Source organism: Notolepis coatsorum (assembly GCF_963971535.1).
Source record: "Notolepis coatsorum genome assembly, chromosome: 11".
NCBI lineage: Eukaryota > Metazoa > Chordata > Actinopteri > Aulopiformes > Paralepididae > Notolepis > Notolepis coatsorum.
Window position 1 is genome coordinate 69,635,839 of NC_140175.1, and position 21,288 is coordinate 69,657,126.

General features: G+C 43.3%; 1 protein-coding gene across 2 annotated transcripts in view; it reads left to right on the forward strand.

Moving 5' to 3' along the window:
- Window positions 1-21,288, forward strand: part of pisd (phosphatidylserine decarboxylase) — a gene marked incomplete at its 5' end in the record, with an annotated part of 79,734 nt that overhangs the window by 50,642 nt on the left and 7,804 nt on the right. For both annotated transcript variants that reach the window (XM_084325321.1, XM_084325320.1), the window contains one exon: window positions 4,371-4,531. In XM_084325321.1, coding sequence (XP_084181447.1) covers window positions 4,371-4,531 — 161 coding nt within the window. The remainder of the gene's footprint in view (window positions 1-4,370; window positions 4,532-21,288) is intronic.

Genomic DNA, 21,288 nt, shown 5'->3' on the forward strand with positions numbered 1-21,288 from the left:
AATATTATATTTTTAGAATAAACACAGTTTTCCCCTGATATTTTACCCGGCAGGGTGGAAGTACCTCGACCTTGTTGATGAGCTGTCTGTGTTATCATGTCACCACAGTGATAACTACAATATAGATACAGACAAAACATTATACTGTGCATCTTAACACAATCGCGGCCACTGGGATGAGTCTAATTATTCTCAAGAGGACCAGGAAATGTAAACAGACGTGGGGCTGTTTGTAGAGCTAAATCTATACTTTATAGTATTGCTATCTGTCCATTCTCATTGTGAATTGAGCCCATAAACCGTCCCTTCAAAATGGCTTAAAGAAGAAAAAAAATCATCAATACGTTCTCATTTTATAGCGCTGTGAATATAAGCGTTATACCGGATTTGGTCTAGTATATTTCCTGGAAGCCGAGTTAAAGGGCTAATAGCTAATAACGTTAAATCCAATGGCATTTCGGTTATAGATACGCTCCAGTTAAAACTCAAACTGCATATGATCGGCACGATCCTCACACATGTATGCATGAAAGGGGGGGGCGGGGGACGTCGTTTCTGATTATTGATTACCAATAACCGCGTTAACCTCATTAGCCTCATAGGCCGAACGCCTGGTTGAGTATGATAACAATTCCCAATTGGGCTGTACTTTACGTGAAAAAGATCTTACCGTGGTCCGGTGGGATCCCCCCGAGCATTTCCCCATTATCGATCGGCATCTGGTAGATCGATATGTCCATTGGCTGATGATAAATCCCCTTATTGGTCATGGTGAAATCTGCGATGCAAAACGTAATCCAAGGTACAGGCTACACATATAGAATCCAGCTACTGGAAACTCTAAAAAAAAGATTGCTCCCTTCAGCCACAGTGCACACTGCATTATTGCGATAGCGCCCCTAAGAGGATCTGGCCGGTATTGCACCTTCTCGAATTCAAAGAGTAGGGTAAATCTGCAGTGCCGCTCTGCGACCTTGAATAGGTTATTAAAATGGAATAAAAGCAATAACAACTTGCCACGGACTTATCCGTGCTTCTGTCTACAACGGGTGGAATCGAAACACAGAGATATCCGTTGTTCGTCCCCAATGTGTTAAAGGGGCACTTGAGAAAACAAGGCTGATTTATGTTGCATATAATCTCACAGTTTTGCATTTTCATATTAATTTAGTCTGACAGTTATTGAGAGTAAATGAGAGTTTGAATATCCTTGTGTTGAGTTCATTACAGTCCCCGATGACGTCGCTGGTGGCCTTATCCAAACTCATTTACTCTCAATAACTGTCACACTAAATCAATGTGTGTAAACTAAGGCTGTCAAAGTTAACGCGGTATTAACGCATTAATTCTATTAACGCCAGTATTTTTTTTAACTCATGATTAACTTTTTAGAAAAAAAGAAAAAAGTATTTTATTATTATTATTATTATTATAATTTTTTACTAGACTTCACTCAGGTGTATTATTGATACTCTCATTGATACTATGTTTGTTTCTGACTCAAAGTGTGTGTGTGCGTGTGCGTGCGCGAGTGAGTGAGTGACGAGGAAGGGGCAAGAGAGCTGGGAGAGTGTGTGAAAGAGGGGGGGCGGGGTGTGAGTACTCAGTGAGTACAAGTTATTTTGTGCATCACTCTGTTTTGAATTTGATGCAAATTTGCAATGCACAAGGGTCATCCTTTTGTGTTAAATGGCTGCATAAAGCAAGCATTTGTTGACTCATGTTGATAAGAGTATTAAAACTTGGAACTTGAAAAAGATCCATTTAAGGTAGATAAAAAAAATTAAATAAAATTTGATTAATTTGCGATTAATTGCGAGTTAACTATGGAAAATCATGCGATTAATCAGATTTAATATTTTAATCGATTGACAGCACTAGTGTAAACCTGTTTAGAACTTTTGGATGTGTGTGAGATTATGTGCAAAAATAAATCGGGCATTGTTTTTTGGTGAAGTGCCCCTTTAATTAGAGTTATAGTTACTGTAACTGAGGGGTACAATTCCCTGACTGTATTGAGAGTATGGTATATTAAACCACTACTTAGTTATGTACTTTAATTACTGGCCATACAGTACATGAATATATATGGTGAACACCCACACAAGAATACGGCAATGACACATAAAGTTCTATTTGGAGGGTATTTATTATTATCAGAGCAAGCAACGTTAGGTTACAGATTGAGAATTATACTTGCGCTTGTAAGGCGAAGAACACACGTAAAGTAGGTCAAGAGCGTAAGTCAATGAGAATAGTAAGATGGGTCTAAACTGACGCCACCTGTGGCATAGCAATTACATAAGGCACACTAGTACCAGCTGGAGACACTGGGGGGTTCCCTCCGGGTGTAAGGCCGGCAGGGTAGAGGAATGTTCGGGTGCAAAGTCTGGGTCAACGCGGAATAACGAGGCTCCAGATACAGGAGCCAGTGCAGTACTCCCTTGATCGGTAGACAAAGCAACAGCTATAATCCAGTATGCTCGACAGCATGGATGAAAGCTAGCCAGCCTCTTCCTAGAGGCGGGCTCGAGTGATGCTCCTCACGGGGGGTAGATCCCACACGATAGTGGGGTAGACGGTTCTCTGCTCCAGCAGTCACGGTACCAAAGCAATATAATCCAACCAGAAAAGGTTCTGCAGTCGCCGGTGTAGGTTCTCTGGTGTACATATCCAACGGTTCTCGTCTAGGACTCCTCGGGTGGGGGCACGAGTTTAGGCCGCCCAGCCTGGATAAGTGCACTAGCTATATACACGACGAACCGGTGGTAATGCTGGTCACTGAAGAACGGTAGCCGCACGATACACTATAAATGATAGACTATTACTTCACATTAGATTAAGTCGAACTCAACGTTACTGCGTTAAACTCTGACACTTTAGCAATCTATTCGCACGCGGTTCTCAAGGCTCTATTCAGAGGCAAAGTTGCCCACTTCACTGCACGTTGTCTCGTGGTGAAGGCTTTACTAGTAATGAACGAATTGCTGCTGTTTACACCTGCGCCGTATTTATACGTAAGTGACAATCTAGTGCCAACCTGGTCACTCTTTGGTTCTGAATCACTACACTGCCAAAGGCATGTTGTAACATGCCCCAAACTCGCCCACTGCACCTGTCTGAGTACGAGACTGCCTGGAGCCTGGGGGGGGGGTCCAATAGGAGAGCGCATATTACTCTGGTTTGTACGCAGGTAAAGGGATATTCCGTGTATATACACAAATAATATACAGGGGATATCAAACGATATACAAATATTATACAAGGGATATCAAGCAATAAATATATATATTCGGTTTAATCTGACCCTTTGTAACAGTTACATTATTATGTTGTGACGGGAGCATTAGACCGTATTTACTATATAGATCATGTGACACAAAAACCTTCAACTGAAATTATTTTAGTGCAGGACAGAAGCTCCTCAAGAGACTCCTACTAAAATATGAAGAGAGGAACACTGTAATATGCAGGACTGTACATACATTATATACTTTTAGAACATATAATGCATGCTTTGAGCTATTTTTAGGACAGAACGTACATCAAGAGTGCGTCCCGTGTCAGTCTGGTGGAGTCATATCACATTCTCACAGAAGGGCTCCACCGCGCGGGATTGAAATATGTATCTTTTAACACATTTTGAGTTACATGATTACAATTATTTATTTTGCTGCCTATTCTGAAGCTGCCATGAGTGCATATCTATTTGATACGGGCAACGTTAGACCACATTGTACTGTAGGCATTGTACTGTGATTGTCCCACATAGCTCAGTGGGTAGATTGCTTGGCGCTCTGAGTCATTTCCTTGTAAAGCGCTCTTTGTGTCCCGGTGCTAGAAAAGCACTATGGAAATGCAGTTGCACGTTCGTTCATTGATTGCATGTAATCTAGACCGTAGATATGGATAGATAGAGTGTGCACGCCGTGTCCTGTTCCTCACTGCACTGTACGCCTCGAGTCAGACCATATTCTTCTACAACATGCAGTGTCGTCTGGTAATCTGAAGGTTCCCGGTTCGGCATGAGTTGTAAGCACTTTGGAGAAAAGCGCTGTATAAATGCAGTCCATTTACCATTTGCAACATGTGTGTACAGGAAATTGACTGTTCTCACGTGTCTACCGCCACATAGAGGCTCTGATTTATTCTGTAATGAGGTTACTGAACCCCACCACTCTTTCCGTTAAGTAGTGGTAATGGATACAATTCTGTTTTCCAACCGCCATTGAGGAAGAAGCAGTGTTGTTTTTCTGGGTAGAAAAAAGTTTTCCGTGTTTGCCTCTTAACAGCACAGTGGTTGTGACTCTAGCCTTTGGCTCTAGCCTTATACCCATCCCCTCTCTGCCCTCTCCTCATCTGTCTTCCAGGCTCTCTGATGTCGGTGAACCCAGGCGTGGCCCGGTGGATCAAGGAGCTGTTCTGCCACAACGAGAGGGTGGTTCTGAGCGGAGAATGGACTCACGGCTTCTTCTCGTTGACCGCCGTCGGGGCCACTAACGTCGGTTCCATACGCATCTACTTTGACAAGGTAACGACGGCGACCGCGGCGCATGGTTTTAAGAGCCTCTCTGTTGACGTTGTGTTCATTAAGACGACTCTACGGCTTAATGAGAGGAGCTAAAGTGGCTTTATTGCATGAACTTGACACTCGACCGCGGCCCTCGCCAAAACCACGTTGAAACTTGAACTGCGTGTTTGTAGTAGACCTCTCACACATGTCGTAGTTCCCAGCTCCACCCGTCTCCCCATGGTCTCTGGGAACATCAATGGGTTATTAAAAGATTGCCCCCTAGCTTCGTCTGTGGTTCACGCTCACAGGCTCTTGGCCTTTGTTAAGGATTTCTCACTCTGTGCCTTTAACTGCACTTTCAGTACCAGTACCCAATAACAACAAGACACAATGTAATAACAGCTTATACTGTCTGCAGAACAGGAGTGTGTCTCTGGTCAGAGCACACTGAGGTACTTCCCGTTTCACAACCAGCTTTATTGAGCGCGAAAGGACAGGGAACAAAGAGGACATCATGTGTTCATCAGGCAACATACAATTAATCATCTGGGACATGGCGCCCCCCATTGACCCTCTCAGTATATACACATGTCTTCACATTCAGTGGAAAGTGCTATTACAGCGGCTTTTGTTTAAGGAACTGGTTTACATAACTGGCCCCTTACAGAGAGGTCCAGTGGGACTTCCTGCTTTAGCTCAGAGGAAGAAAGCAGAAGCGTGTGTCTGTCAACATTGAGACACACATTCTAACTTTTAGAGACCTTATCAAAGTTTATCAAAACTTAATGTATTCAGACATTTGTTGATAATAACAGATAGATCTAGTAATAACTCTAACAGCCTTGGACGAAGTATTCTACTATCATTTAATAAGGCTGTGGATTGAATGAAAAATTGCTAGCCAAAAATAGCTTAGCATTCCTGCACCGGTTCCCCCCGACGTCACCAGCTTCCATGCCTTCACGTAGTTGGGGAGTAGCTTCCATGCCTTCACGTAGTTGGGGAGTAATGGAATTGCAACATCCACCTCTTTAGTGGCTCTTAAAAATAGGCTAGTCAGCTAAACATACAGTATACTCCTTCTGTAAAACAGCATTTTACCTCTCACCCCAACTGCATGTTAAAGGACAAAATGTAGTAAACAAGTAATTCGGAAACACAGTTCATGTTCACTATAGGCGTGTATAAAAAAGATATATAGATTTTCTTTTTATTATTAAAAAGAATGTTGAGATATATATTTTTTTAGCTTAATGGTGAACACGTCATGACACGTGTAGTGTGGTCTTGACGTTCCCCCCTGATGAGTTTCACAGGCCTGGTTACAGAGAGGAAGAAGGCCTGGTTACAGAGAGGAAGAAGGCCTCATTACAGAGAGGAAGAAGGCCTGGTTACAGAGAGGAAGAAGGCCTCATTACAGAGAGGAAGAAGGCCTGGTTACAGAGAGGAAGAAGGCCTGGTTACAGAGAGGAAGAAGGCCTGGTTACAGAGAGGAAGAAGGCCTGGTTACAGAGAGGAAGAAGGCCTCATTACAGAGAGGAAGAAGGCCTGGTTACAGAGAGGAAGAAGGCCTGGTTACAGAGAGGAAGAAGGCCTCATTACAGAGAGGAAGAAGGCCTGGTTACAGAGAGGAAGAAGGCCTCATTACAGAGAGGAAGAAGGCCTGGTACAGAGAGGAAGAAGGCCTGGTTACAGAGAGGAAGAAGGCCTGGTTACAGAGAGGAAGAAGGCCTCATTACAGAGAGGAAGAAGGCCTCATTACAGAGGCTAGTATGTGAACGCAAGAGGCTGAGATGTCTGGTCAAGACTCCACTACAGTGAGATGAACACTTTGTGAGTGACAGATTGAGGCCAGAGACAACACACATGTTCTAAATAGGCCCTGTTATATGTCCTGCTGCAGTGTTTGTTAATACAGTTGCTGACAGGAAATAAACAGGGGCCAAAGCTGTTCCCCTGGCAACGGAATAACAACAGAATACTTTTGAAAAGGTCTATATAACAAACCTTGGCAGTGCAGCGTGAATCCAGCTGCCACTTTTCTTTATATAGAAAGTCATATTCCTCCTCGTCATCACATATTAAAAATATTTTAAAATATAAAGGGCAAAAAAAAAAGAGATCATAAAAAAATATATACATCCGAAGGGGAAGAAACTGTACATTGGAGGGGGTTGGGTGGGGGGGGGGATTTTGACATTTACCGGGGCCAGTATATAATTGCAGCCACCCGTACGTAGGTGCTCTATTGGAGCGGTTTTGAATGAGGGTAGGGATTCACATTCCTTTACGGCTGTGGGTAGGGCGTTCCACATTATTGTGGCATAATTGCGAAACGTGTTTAGTAGGGCTGTCTTAAATACTTCAAAGCTTCGTTCGATGGGCATGGGATTCGAATATGAAAATAAAATTTGATTATTAACACTTTAATCGCCAATGACGCCTTAACTCGTCATTCCCCGCCATGCTAATTCTGCCAATGACGCCGTAACACGTCATTGAGATCAATATTTCAAAAATCTGTGATCGCAATCATATTTCTTCCGCGGAGACTTGAGATCTACTGTTGATTTCCTCTCAACTCTCCAACGATTCAAGAGCGCTATCTGGTGGCCGATCGGCGAATCGCCCAAACCGGAAACGGAAACTGGTGCTCATCCAAATTCGGTCCGATCACTCGCTATAGGTCCCGGGACTCGAGCTTGACACAATGGATAGCGATCCGTTACCAATAACTCGATAAACAACATGATTTGGACGTATATACTATTATACAACCTGGAGATGGATCGCATATTTCAACATCCCATAATAGGAATATTTTTGCTCCACGCTCATCGCCCAACGGCCCGAGGAGACTGGGGTAAGTTTCAGCGTTTATTTTTACCGTGTTCGATACAAACTGCTCTAATGATCATATCACCTACACTACATGAATCATCTAACGTTGGCCACGGAATTATAAACGACCCCCCCCCCCATCCAGTCAACATCAGATGATAAGTAGTAACTTCTAGAAGCACGTCCATTTGAAATTTTTTGTCTGGCGCCGATCGCTATCAAACTGTATTTGATCATCAATATAATGCATTTAGGGCTATAAATCACGTTCTGCAGAATGCTGCAGAAAATGATAAAAACATATTTATACTTTAGACCGTATTTTAGTATGAATATGTGAATGAAAAAGTATAACGTTCCTACATCCTGAACGATAGATAATTGACGTTGAATGGGCCATAGTAATGTCAATTTAGCAATACAATTTAAAAAGTTATAGCCCTGCAAAGAAGGGGAACTTCTCCATAGACAAATAGAGCTGGCAGAGGATGGTATAAGGATGTACATACGCGTGGCAAAGAAAGTGTTAACACTTTGAGTGCCAGGGACGCGTTTTGTCGTTAGTTCATGCCGCCAGTTGAGTACCACCAACGCTATATAGCATTTGTTTGTCGCATTTTTTTTTATTAGCGATTTTAATTCATATTTCATCAATCGAGCTTCACGCTAGTGTTGCAGACTCTCTCTGAGCTCAATTGGGAAAATACCGCCCCCTATCGTCTCTCCCTGTGTAACTGCACCCCATTCGTTTAGACTGATTCCAGCCTCCTCATGTTACTTTTCCGACGAGGCATCTGAAGAGACCCAAGTTGATCGCCGGCCCGGAAAACGCGTGGAATATATATTTACAGTACCCAACGTTGAATCAATAAACGCGATCGATATTTGGAATGGCGATCAGGAATTGGAATAATCTTTTTGGATAACATCTGATAAGATAAGATAAGATATTCCTTTATTGATCCCCTTGGGGAAATCATGTGATGTGAGGTAAGCAATTTATTTTTACCAGTCTTAGGGTATCATGTGATGTGAGGTAAGCAATTTATTTTACCAGTCTTAGGGTAATCGGATCTGTTTTCACCTATATATCAACGTGTGCCATATGTGTGTGTGTGGCTGTGAGTGTGTGCTCGCTGATCAGGAAATGAGAGAATATATTTTTCAGATCGCTTCTCTAGCGTGCATAAGTACACATATAGTTTTACCAAGCCCATGTCAACCCATAACTGCATCTTACATTTGAATAATTATTCTTATATATATATATATAGTTAAACATTTCTTCATTATACTAAATTAACCCTCCATACAGAAGGGCATTAATAACAATGATGGACAACTTAAATAGGCCTTTTGGAAATATGAATATGCGTCCAAGAAAGGTCCCATGATGATATCCTGTTTTCTAGGTGAATGATTGAATGATTTCTACAGATGATAATAATAATAATAATAATATATTCAATTCATATAGTACTTTTTACAGTGCTCATATATGCTTTAATATCTGGAGCTTTAATAGTACAAGTGTGCCTCGGCATCAAAAGCACAGAGATTTATTTTGCACATAATCTCACACATATCTCCAAGGCCCTAAACTGTTTTGCGCACATTCATTTAGTTTGACAGTAATTGGGAGTTAATGAGTTTGAATATGGCCACCAGTGATGTCATCAGAGGACACTGGATCCTTGTGTTGTGTTAATTACAGCTCAATGAAATGATGTAGATGGAAGAAATAGCAATCCCTATTGTCCTCACCTCTATTTTTTTCATCCACATAATTTCATTGAGCTGTAATTAACGCAACACAACGCACTGTTCTGTGCGTTCCGTTAGTGGTTAACGACACGGACCATGTATTAGTCCAGGAACTGTTTCAGCCTAGAGTTACTTCAATTCCATCTCTAATTCCTGTGTTGTGGTCAGAAGGATACAGTGGCTACATGGTCTACTCTAAGAGAGAGGGTGAGGAGGGTGAGGTGTTCACTGTTTGAACCCTGCAGCTTAAAAGCTCCAATTCACCAATTAGCTCATAGCTGCTCTCTGTGTGTTTGAGCTTATGGCCTGTTTCCTATATGAGCTGAATCTCTGCCGTCCCAGAGCCATTTTAACACTTTCCGTGCCAGCAGGGGGTGCCAGAAATAGGCGCTTGAGTGCCAACGCTGTAGTCAATGGAGGGCGATCATATTTGCGAACGCATAAACTATATCTTAAATTATGGCTGTGTCTAATACGCCCGTCGCTTATCAATGACTTGTTTGCGGTCAACGTTGTCGAAACGGATTGTTTTTTAATCGGTTCATTTCCGTTTTATCCCATTTTGAAAAACGCTAGTTTTTTTTTACTTTCAGGGGAAAAAAAGATTCTGCAGGAATCGCGCTTTACTGTAATACACAAAACACAGCCTATTTATGAATCGTTTTCAAATAAATGCTAGATTATCGATAGTATATGTGTACATATGCACGCTATAGAAGCGCGCTGAAAAATCGATTATCTTATTTCCTGATCAGCACACACACACTCACAGCCACACACACACATATGGGACACGTTGATATATAGGTGAAAACAGCTCTGATTATACCAAGACTGGTAAAATAGATTCTTTACCTCAGATCAGATGTTCTCCAAAAAGATTATTCCAATTCCTGATCGCCATTCTAAATATTGATTGCGTTTATCGATCCAACGCTGGGTGGTCAAAACACATATTCCGGGGGGGGGGGCAGGTGGCGCACGGAGATTACGTTCGTCACCAACACCGGGAGACACTAGGATTCGCCTGTTCGAATCCAGCTCCCGGCGTTGCTATCAGCTTGGCTGGCCTCTCACACTGATACAATTGGCTGTATCAGGGGGTGGGAAAGCTGAAGGGTGGGTCCTGGGCGTTGTGGACAGCGACCCCTACAGTTCGGTCGGGGCGCCTGCTCAGCGAGGGTTGGAACTGAGGAGAGATAGTGTGGCCTCCCACACGCTACACTCTCCCCGGTGAGAACCTGCGCGGCCAGGTTGGCCTGCCCCAGGCTGCACATGCGTCGGAGGAAAGCATGTGACAGTCTCCGGTCTCCCGGACCAACAGTAGGGGAAAGTACGCAACAACCAGGAAGGGTGGGATGGGAGAAAAATCGGGAAAAAGGAGGGGAAGAAAGATATATAAAAAAAAAAAAAAAAAAAAACACATATTCCACGCTGTTCTGCGGCTCGGCAATGAGTGGGATCGGCTCGGATTACATGTCTGACAAGTAAAATGTGGAATCCGGACTCTTTTTTTCCCCCATCCATTGTGTGTGTTGTGTGGATCAACATTCGGCTCGTGTAATAAGAGTAACAAATTGCTTTCAAAGTGAGATTACACAATTGCCTTTGAAAAGATGACCGGTGTTGGTTGCTAATCGGACTATAAACGAGGCCTTGGCCTGAATATTAGGACTCAGCAGCCAGCAGCTACACAGGAAGTTCAGAAACACTGGCCTAAATTGACATTGAGACGATAGCTGATGGATTCCCAAGATTGATTAACCTCATTGGCAAGCCATACCAATAAACCCCTGGCACCTTAACATGAGCTCTCACCTGACTCGCATTAACTTTTAACTTCATCCCGTTTTTCTGACAGAGCCACTGTAGTGAAATTATCCTTTAGGCTCCTTTACACTAAGCCCTGGGAGAGGACATCTTGTCCAATCAGGAGTTGGCCTCTGTATCCTATCTACATATTTTACCTCCTCCTTTCAACTAATTGGCTTACTTTTACTTCTCCTGTCACCTGATAGGCCTATCCACCTACCCATCGTAGAGCCTAAAGGTATTTTGAGTTTTCCTCCTGTGGACTAGCAACCCATATTTACCCTCTTCCTCCTCACACATTATTGGATGATTTGCCTTATGATCTTGTTTCCTGTCCCTCAGCTAATTAGGGTATTTCTCCCTCTTTGACAGGCAATGGTTTACAATGTGTTATTGAGAGTAAATATAAGCTAAGGCCTAATTACAATTTATTCAAAACCATATGCAGAGGAAAATAAATAAAAAGAAAAACTCATTGGCAAGCCATACCAATAAGCCAGGACGCCGTTATTTTTCAGATATGGCTTCAACTTTCCAAAATGAACCAAGCAGAAAGACTCTAGAATCGAATCTATCGAATTATCTAGATAATAGTGATTAATCAAGAGTAGATTTTAGATCGAATCGTGACCCAAGAATCAAAATCATATTGAATCGTTTAAAGGTCCTATATTTTAGTCATTTTCTACAAGTTAAATAGATCTTTGAGGTCCCCTAAACATGTCTTATTGATGCATTCCAGCAGCCTCTATACCCCTCTGTTTCAGTAGTAGGCTGTCTCTGTGCCTATAACGAGCATGTTGTCTTGAACATACAAATAAGATAATTATCGTACATCTAGCAATGATGTGCGAACCTGTACCGTCAAACGAAATTCAGACCAAACTGTCACACTAGGCATTGCGGATCAAATATGACTCAAGATCGAGCAATATCATATCAAACTTACCACTAAAGATTTTGTCAAACATAATTTGGGGTTCATCTTTAGGCAGAAAAGGTTTATGAGCAAACCACTATTTTGTACACAAGCATTTTTCCACATGCACACACAAGTCAAGGACGTGCATTGCAATGAGCTTTTTCGTGTGACATCACATAAAGACGGAAGTCCAAATGACTAATTTAGTGGTCCCTGCCTGCTTCAAGATGTCTACCATCATCCCTGTACCGAAGAAACCCTCCCCAACATGTCCAAATGACTACAGACCGGTGGCACTCACCTCTGTGGTCATGAAATGTTTCGAGAGGCTGGTCAAGGACCACATTTGTGCCTCCCTCCCCAGTGATATGGACCCTATGCAATTTGCATACAGGACAAACAGGTCCACCATAGTCCCCACCAGACTGGTGGACAAGCTGATCGAGCTAGGTCTGAGCTCCGTCCTGAGCGCCTGGGTACTGGACTTTCTGAGCGAAAGACCCCAGGCGGTCAGGGTGGGGGGTCAGACCTCCAACACCATCACCCTGAGCATCGGGTCCCCCCAGGGCTGTGTTCTGAGCCCCCTGCTGTACTCACTCTACACACACGATTGTGTGGCCAAGTTCAGCTCCAACTCCATAGTGAAGTTCGCAGACGACACGGTGGTGGTGGGGCTGATCTCGGACAACGACGAGAAGGCCTACCGGGAGGAGGTTGAGGTACTGGAACGCTGGTGCCAGGACAACAGCCTGCTCCTGAACATTGGTAAAACCAAGGAGCTGATCGTGGATTATAGGAGAGGACAGCAGGAGACGCACACACCACTGATGATTAACGGGGCTACCGTGGACAGGGTGAGCAGCTTTAAGTACCTGGGGGTCCACATCTCAGAGGACCTGACATGGTCAACACACATAGACACAGTAGTAAAGAAGGCGAAACAGCGCCTCTACCACCTGAGACAGTTAAGGAAGTTCAGAGTATCGGGGAAGATACTCCAGTCCTTCTACTCAGGAGCTGTAGAGAGCATCCTGACCGGAAACATCACTGCCTGGTATGGAAACAGCACGGCACAGGACAAGAAGGCCCTACAAAGAGTGGTGCGCTCAGCCGAGCGTACCACGGGTATTGCACTACCCCCCCTGCAGGTTCTATACAACAAGAGGTGCAAATCCAGAGCCTGCAGGATAATGAAAGACCCTCACCACCCCAATAACAGCCTGTTTCAGCTGCTGAGGTCAGGCAGACGCCTGCGAACCCCAGCTACTAGGACAGAGCGGCTGAGGCTCAGCTTCTTCCCCCAGGCCATCAGAGCCCTGAACAATGAACATTGAGTGCTCAGAACATTGAACTATCCACACACAAGCACACATGAACACACACACGACACGCACGCTGTGCACGCTCACACACGAGCAGCCACTTAACACTTTAACATGAGCGGGCACACACTCATGTCGCACACACGCACACTTATGGCCAAAAGGAAAGGACACTTTAAATTAGAATAACAGGAACAGTGTATTGCACTACCAAAGCTAACTAGCATGTCCCATATGCTCTGTAAATAACTATGTACAGATACCGAGATGTCACTCCATGTTACCTGTTACCTGTTTACTGCACAATGTTGTTTTTTCATTTTTTTTATTCTATTATATGTTGTACCACTGTATTGCACATCGTTGCGGGCAAGACCACCCGCATTTCATTGTATACCTGTATGCCGTGACAATTAAAACTCTTGACTTGACTTGACTTGACTTGACTAAAGGCACAATTTCTGAATACAGGTGCAAAATCGGACTGGGTTGTCATATTTCACAGTTTGTGTGTTAGTAGGCCCATCAGAGCCATGTATGTACTGAAATAGTGACATTAACGGCCATGGGAAGCTCTGCAGTTGGCACCTCCCATCCTGTCCCTCAGCCAAATGGCATTTGCCACTGTTGTGGCTTGGTTGTCGTTGACACAGCAGGAGACGTTGTTTCCAATTTTAACAAGTAGGTAATTTATTTAAGAAAAGAAGTTTAACAGAAGAGTTTGAAAGAAGGTAGTCTATGGATTACCAGACGGTCACCATAACGGAAAAAACACTCTGACTCCCCAACTCTACGTGCCCCGAGATAATACCTTCCCCAGCCCCGCCCCGACATGACAGTTTTCCACACATCTCCCTTTCCCGGAATCATCGAGGTCCTGCCGACCCCTTATCTGACCACAACAAGAGAATAAAAACAGAAGATAAGTCTAAAGGTTTGTCATCCCTGAGACAAAACTGGAGTCAAGATTAAAGAAGAAAAGAACAAGATGTGATTTACTTGAAAATGTCTATCTGTCCTATACCCTTGAGGCTTGAGGTTGTTTTAAGAAACATCAGCCAGACTGTCGCCCTAGTGTCTTTGAGCTCTGCTAGTTGACCTATATTAAACTAGTCAAGGCTAACCCTTTCCTACCTCCCCCCCCGTATACACATTTTCCACAACACCACCCTGGCTGACAGTCAGTCAGGGCTCAAGGTTGACGTCACAGGTGCTGCCTGTGATTGGTCGGTGTCTGAGATGTCAGAGGTGAACAGGATAACAGTCAGAACAGCAGTAGAACTGATGTCATCAGGACAGCTTGTTTAGCTGGATCAGCTTCTCCTGTCACTTTCACTGTCTCTCTCTCTTGCTCTCTCCCTCTCCCTCCCTCCCTCTCCCTGTCTCTCAGTCTATCGTATGCTCTTTCTCTTGCTCAGTCCCTCTTTCTCAAACTGTCTGTCTCTCTCTCTTTGTTTTCTCACTCACATTCTCTCTCTCTCTCTCTCTCTCTCTCTCTCTCTCTCTCTCTCTCTCTCTCTCTCTCTCTCTCTCTCTCTCAGTAATCCTAGTGAAAACCAATCTAGTTATATACAGTACTGTATTTCACAAAAAGCACCCTGGCAATACAACTGTCTTAAATTAATTCCATTCCATTATTGGCCAATAATAATAATAATAATAATTTATTTAATTTGTATAGCGCTTTTCAAAGACCCAAAGACGCTGAAAATGATCAAACAATGATCAGACATATGCTTTAGTGTTGCAGTAGAAAGCAGATGCTGGTTGACCAACCATGGAGTTGTGTGCTCACTGTGTCTCGTAATCTGACTGAAATTTACATAAACATTAAGTAGAATAGAAATAGACTGTTGAGTAAATTGACTATTGACCATATGTGGCCATTTTGCTCTTATATCATGCTCAGGTTGGGATTCCTTTCCCATGTGAATATGGTCATTAAAAATGGCTACGTTGATGCCAGTTAAACAGCAGTCATACTTGACAACTCTGTATGTTATGATGTCACTGGGTATTGTTTGAAAATGTTCAATACCGACACTAGAACCTATATTTATTTCTATATTTAGGTAATGCTTCTTGGTGAGAGCAGTCCCTCCAGCTCAAAGGCAATGTGTACTCAAAGAGCTTTGTGCCGATTTGATCAGGTCACATTGGATATGGATACAGAACACTGGTAGTGAATAACTGGCTACGGGAAAAAAAGGAATGTATGTACGGTATTATTTGTCAAAAAATTTCAATAGTGGGTAGTATTGATTTGCTTCAATCAATACCTTGATTGGTATTGGTTTTCGATTACCCAGCCCACGTGGAGATTCATGTCCCTTAGTTTGTTCCTACTGTTTTCAGACACAGCTTGGGGTGTTCAGAGAATTATCTTGCGTGCCCCGAACGCGAACATGTACCCACATGTCTCCACACCTGTGCATCACAGGCCTGCCCAAGAGAGACCACATCTGGACCAAATCTGCACATCCGCAACCAAAAAGAAAATGGGGCTATAACGTTGAATTGGGTGTATACAGAGTATCACTAATAATAACCAATAATTAATCTTATCTGAATTTTTTATTTTATTTATTTATTTATTTTTGTTATGCAGTGATGTAGTTATTAGAAAAGTAAACAGACTATAGTGCCATGTCTTTTCTGCTTAACCCTTTCAGTGCCACGGATGACATATCTCGTTTTATTAGCCCCCCCACTGAGTGCCAACAACGACAAATATCGTTTTATTGTTTTTTTGTCTTTTTCCCCCTCCTTGTTCCTCCGATTTTCTCCCATCCCAATGTTAGTCGTTATGCCAATTCCCAATCCCCTTCCTGGTCGCTGCGCACTTACCCCCCACAGTCGGTCTGGGAGAGTGGAGGCTATCACGTGCTTCCTCCGACACACGTCCAGCCAATCAACCGCTTCTTTTCACCTGGCAGCACGGATTCTCACTGAGAGGGCGTAGCGTGTGGAAGGATCACACTATCCCACTTAGATCCTATCCGCGCTTAGCAGGCGCCCCGACCGAACTGTAGGAGTCGCTGTTTACAACGACCCGGACCCACCCCGCCAGCTTCTCCCACCCTCTAATACAGCAAATTGTATTAGTGTGAACGGCCAGCCAAGCTGGTGACAACCCCGGAGCTGTGAGCTGGATTCGAACAGGCGAATCCAGCCGCTCCGGGGTTGGTGACTAACGCAATCTCCGTTACGCCACCTGACCGCCCCGTTTTATTGTTTTATTAGCGATCTGAAATCATATTTCATCAACCGAGTCTCCCGTTGGTACACCAGCTCCTACAGGAGCTCAGAATGGAAAAAAGCGCCCCCTATCGTCTATCCCTGTGTAACTGCAGGTCAGTCGCTTAGACTGACCTGGGATCTGTAGATATGTAGAGGCGGAGCCAGCTGATTCCTTGTGCTGGCAAGAAGTCTGATCAACATGGAAGTCATCGCGGGACGGGAATCAGCCTGGAATATATATTCACAGCAGCCAATACTCAATCAATAAGCGTGATCGATATTTGGAATGGCGATCAGGAATTGGAATGATCTTTTTGGAGAACATCTGATCTGAGGTAAGGAATCTATTTTACCAGTCTTGGGATAATCAGAGTTGTATTCGCTGAGATCTCAGCGTTTGCCCTATGTGTGATATGTCTGTGTGCGCGATCGCTGATGAGGAAATAAGAGAATAGATTTTTCAGCTTGCGTCCATAGCGTGCATACGTACACATATACTATCGATAATCTAGAGTTTAGTTGAAAACGATTCATAAATAGGCAGAAAAATTACAACGTTTTTGTGTATTCTAGAATATTCCAGTAAATGTCTTTTATCATGGAATCTTTATATTTTCCTTGAAAACGAGGGCTTTTCAAAATGCTATAAAACGAAAATGAACCGATAAAAAAACAATCCGCTTCGACAATGTTGACTGCAAACGAGTCATTGATAAAGCGACGGGCAGATTAGACACATCATTTATAATCATAATTTAAAACATAGATTAGGCGTTTTTAAGATAACATTGAAGTGGATGGTGGCATTCAACAGGTAAATCAAGGTTAAGCAACGGCTCTGAAAGTGTTAAGGAAACTGTACCTTTATGGCTGCTTTCATTGTTGTTTCCATGGACACAGTGAATAAACAGGGCTGCATAGAGATGTCATGAAATTCAATTATTTTACTTTTTTCAACTGATTTTCGGTTGTTATTTATAAATGAGACAAAAAATACGGGGGGGAACAATAATATATTATTTATTCAATAAGTTAACACATTCAGCGCCGGGCCTATATGACCAAATTAGGGCTAGCACGCCAGCGCTTTAATCGATGGGAGGACGGAGATATTTGCGAGTGCTTAAAATATATCTTAAATTATGGCTATGGGTCTAATACACCCGTCGCTTATCAATGACTTACTTGCAGTCGACATGTACGAAACGGGGGCGGCTAAGTGGCGCAGTGGGCAAGGCGCTCGCCACTAATGCAGGAGATGCTGGGTTAGAGCCCAGCTCTCGGCATTGCTACCAGCTTGGCTGGTCGTTCATACTAACGCAATTGGCAGTGTTAGGGGTGGGAAGCTGGTGGGTGGGGATCGGACGTTGTGGACAGCGACTCCTACAGGTCGGTTGGTGCGCCTGCGCAGCAGAATCAGGAAGCAACAGGGGCGGCGTGTCCCTCCCACGCAGACCCTTGCCGCTGAGAGATCGCGCTGTGCAGGTGAAAAGATGCAACGGCTGCCTCCTCGTGTACCGGAGGGGACACGTGATGCAAGGCTTCGTCCACATTTCAGCCGGCCTGTGGGAGGCATGGCCTAACAGTGTTCGAGACAGGGGAGGGTAGAATTGGACAATACGAAATTGGGATGGGAGAAAAAATTGAAAATGGGAGAAAATGTAGATCAAAAACAAAAAAAACATGTATGAAACGGATTGTTTTTTCATCGGTACATTTCCGTTTTATACCGTTTTGAATACGAGTATAGTTTGAGATTTCTAGTAATTCCAGAGAAAGACGCGATAATAGCCCTTTAGTGGAATACACAAAACACGTTGTAATTTTTCGGCTGATTTATGAATTGTTTTCAAATAAACGCTGTCCTTATGCACGATACAAAAGCGGGCTGAAAAATCGATTATCCGTGCCTTGCTCAGCGCCAACGGCACACACACAGACACGTTGTGATCGCTATGAAAAAAACATCTGATTAACCCAAGACTGGTAACATAGAGTCCTTACCTCACATCATATGTTCTGCAAAAAGATTAATCCAATTCCTGATCGCCATTCCAAATATCGATCGCGTCCATTGATCCAATGGTATAGTCCAAAACACATAATCCACGCTGCTCCCTGTCCCCCCAGTCAACGTGGTACAACGAAACTGCATGCCCGAGAAGCAAAACCCGGACCGGACTTTTTTTTTGTATGCACAACATCCCCAGCCAATCCAATCCAATGATGTGCAATACCATCCGGGAGACGATAGGCGGCGGTATTTGCCCTTTTGCGAGCTCAGACCCATTCCCAACAATAACATCCGGTTGGATGGATGAAAATGAATGGATATCGCTAATAAAAGAAATAACGATTAAAACCTGACTATACTCGTGATTGGCGCGCAAGCGTCGGCGAGTTAACCCGACTATACTCGGGGTCTGCGCTGAATGTGTTAAGGAAAGGTACAGTATCACCAGTTACTTTACTTCCTCTTTGGACAGAGATGTTTGACAGACAGTGGAACATCATCCAAGTGTGACATGTACTAGGGATGGGCGTGAGTAATTGATTAATCGATTAATCGTAGCTATGAGAAAAATCGGGAAAAAACTTTTTTCTTTTTCTTTTTTTGAGTAATACACGATCAATCGAGTATAGCATGCGATCAATCGATCTGGATTTGTCTTTAAAATGCCCATCCCTAACGTGTACCAAGCAACACACTGGCTGTCATGTTCGGTGATTGGTTAGGTTTACCATGAGTCATGTGAGACAGCATTATGGGTATTTTTCTTCACTGTAATATAATCAGGTTAGCATTTTTACAATGGACACTCAATCAAACCCAGAAGAAATCCACCTTGGAATTTAGTACATAGATGCTGGAGAAATATTATCCTCATAAACCATCTTCAAATTCAGTGTAATGAAAATACGAACTTGATGCTTTAGCTCGACCTAACGTTCATTATTTTGTTTAAGGAGAGTGGGCAAGAGGCTGAGAGGGAGACCGGTTCTTTATTGAGACAGTAGGACGTAGTGGTGGGGGGAAATATCGATACAGTATAGTATCGCGATACTTTGCGTGGTGATACTGTATCGATACAAGGACGCCAAGTATCTATATTTTATTATGCAATTTCTTTTTAATCTAATCTTTTTTTTATATATATAACTTAAGGAAGTTGCATTGTTCATTTCAATACCTGTAATAGTACAGTAGTCCACACACACGCACACGTGTGCATTCAGTAAGTTGGAATATGACTGTAATACAAACAGTTCAGTTTGTCAGGTACATGCAACACAGATTACAGTGTTGACAACATCTGTCTGCTTGAGAAAATCCCATTTGCTGCAATAGAAATGATTGAAGTGAGATGAAGAGACTGACAACTTTATTTTATTAGATAAAACATGTTGACAAAGTTTTACTTTGCAGTTGAAAAAAGGTAATATATATCGCAATATTAATATCGCAATACTCGGCATATCGCAATATATTTTTAATCGCAATACTATCGTATTGTGACTTAAGTATTGTGATAATATCGTATCGTGAGGCCTCTGGTGATTCCCACCCCTAGTAGGAAGGCTGAGGGGGAGAGACTGAATAGGGGAGACACAGGAGAATGTTCTTTATTGAGACAGTAGGAAGGCAGAGAGGGAGACACAGGAGAGAATGTTCTTTATTGAGACAGTAGGAAGGCTGAGAGGGAGATACAGAGCAGGGGAGACACAGGTCATTGAGACAGTAGGAAGGCTGAGAGGGAGACAGAGTAGGGGAGACACAGGAGAGAAGGTTCTGTATTGAGACAGTAGGAAGGCAGAGAGGGAGACACAGGAGAGACGGTTCTTTATTGAGACAGTAGGAAGGCTGAGAGGGAGACAGAGTAGGGGAGACACAGGAGAGAAGGTTCTTTATTGAGACAGTAGGAAGTCAGAGAGGGAGACACAGGAGAGAAGGTTCTTTATTGAGACAGTAGGAATGCTAAGAGGGAGACAGAGCAGGGGAGACACAGGAGAGAAGGCTCTTTATTGAGACAGTAGGGAGTCTGAGAGGGAGACAGAGTAGGGGAGACACAGGAGAGAAGGCTCTTTATTGAGACAGTAGGGAGTCTGAGAGGGAGAGACAGGAGAGAAGGTTCTTTATTGAGACAGTAGGAAGGCAGAGAGGGAGACACAGGAGAGACAGTTCTTTATTGAGACAGTAGGAAGTCTGAGAGGGAGACACAGCAGAGAAGGCTCTTTATTGAGACAGTAGGGAGTCTGAGAGGGAGAGACAGGAGAGAAGGTTCTTTATTGAGACAGTAGGAATGCTAAGAGGGAGACACAGGAGAGAAGATTCTTTATTGAGACAGTAGGAAGGCAGAGAGGGAGACACAGGAGAGAAGGCTCTTTATTGAGACAGTAGGGAGTCTGAGAGGGAGACATAGTAGGGGAGACACAGGAGAGAAGGCTCTTTATTGAGACAGTAGGGAGTCTGAGAGGGAGACCAGAGTAGGGGAGACACAGCAGAGAAGGCTCTTTATTGAGACAGTAGGGAGTCTGAGAGGGAGACCAGAGTAGGGGAGACACAGGAGAGAAGGTTCTTTATTGAGACAGTAGGGCAGGGGTGGCCAACCCGCGGCTCGCAAGCCGCATCCATAAAAAAAATTAAAATTATAATATATATATATTTTCTTTTTTGTAACTTTTTTCTTTTCTTTTTATGTCACTCATTCCATAAGGACATAGAATAAACATTTAAAAAAAATGGTCCATTTGCATGTTCTTGGTATCTGAATCTAGGGATATGGGTCAGTGTCAGAAATAGTGTGTCTGTTACTAGGCTTGAGTAAATTGTAATGAACCAAAGGAGAATATCAATTCTATTTAAAAAAAAAAAT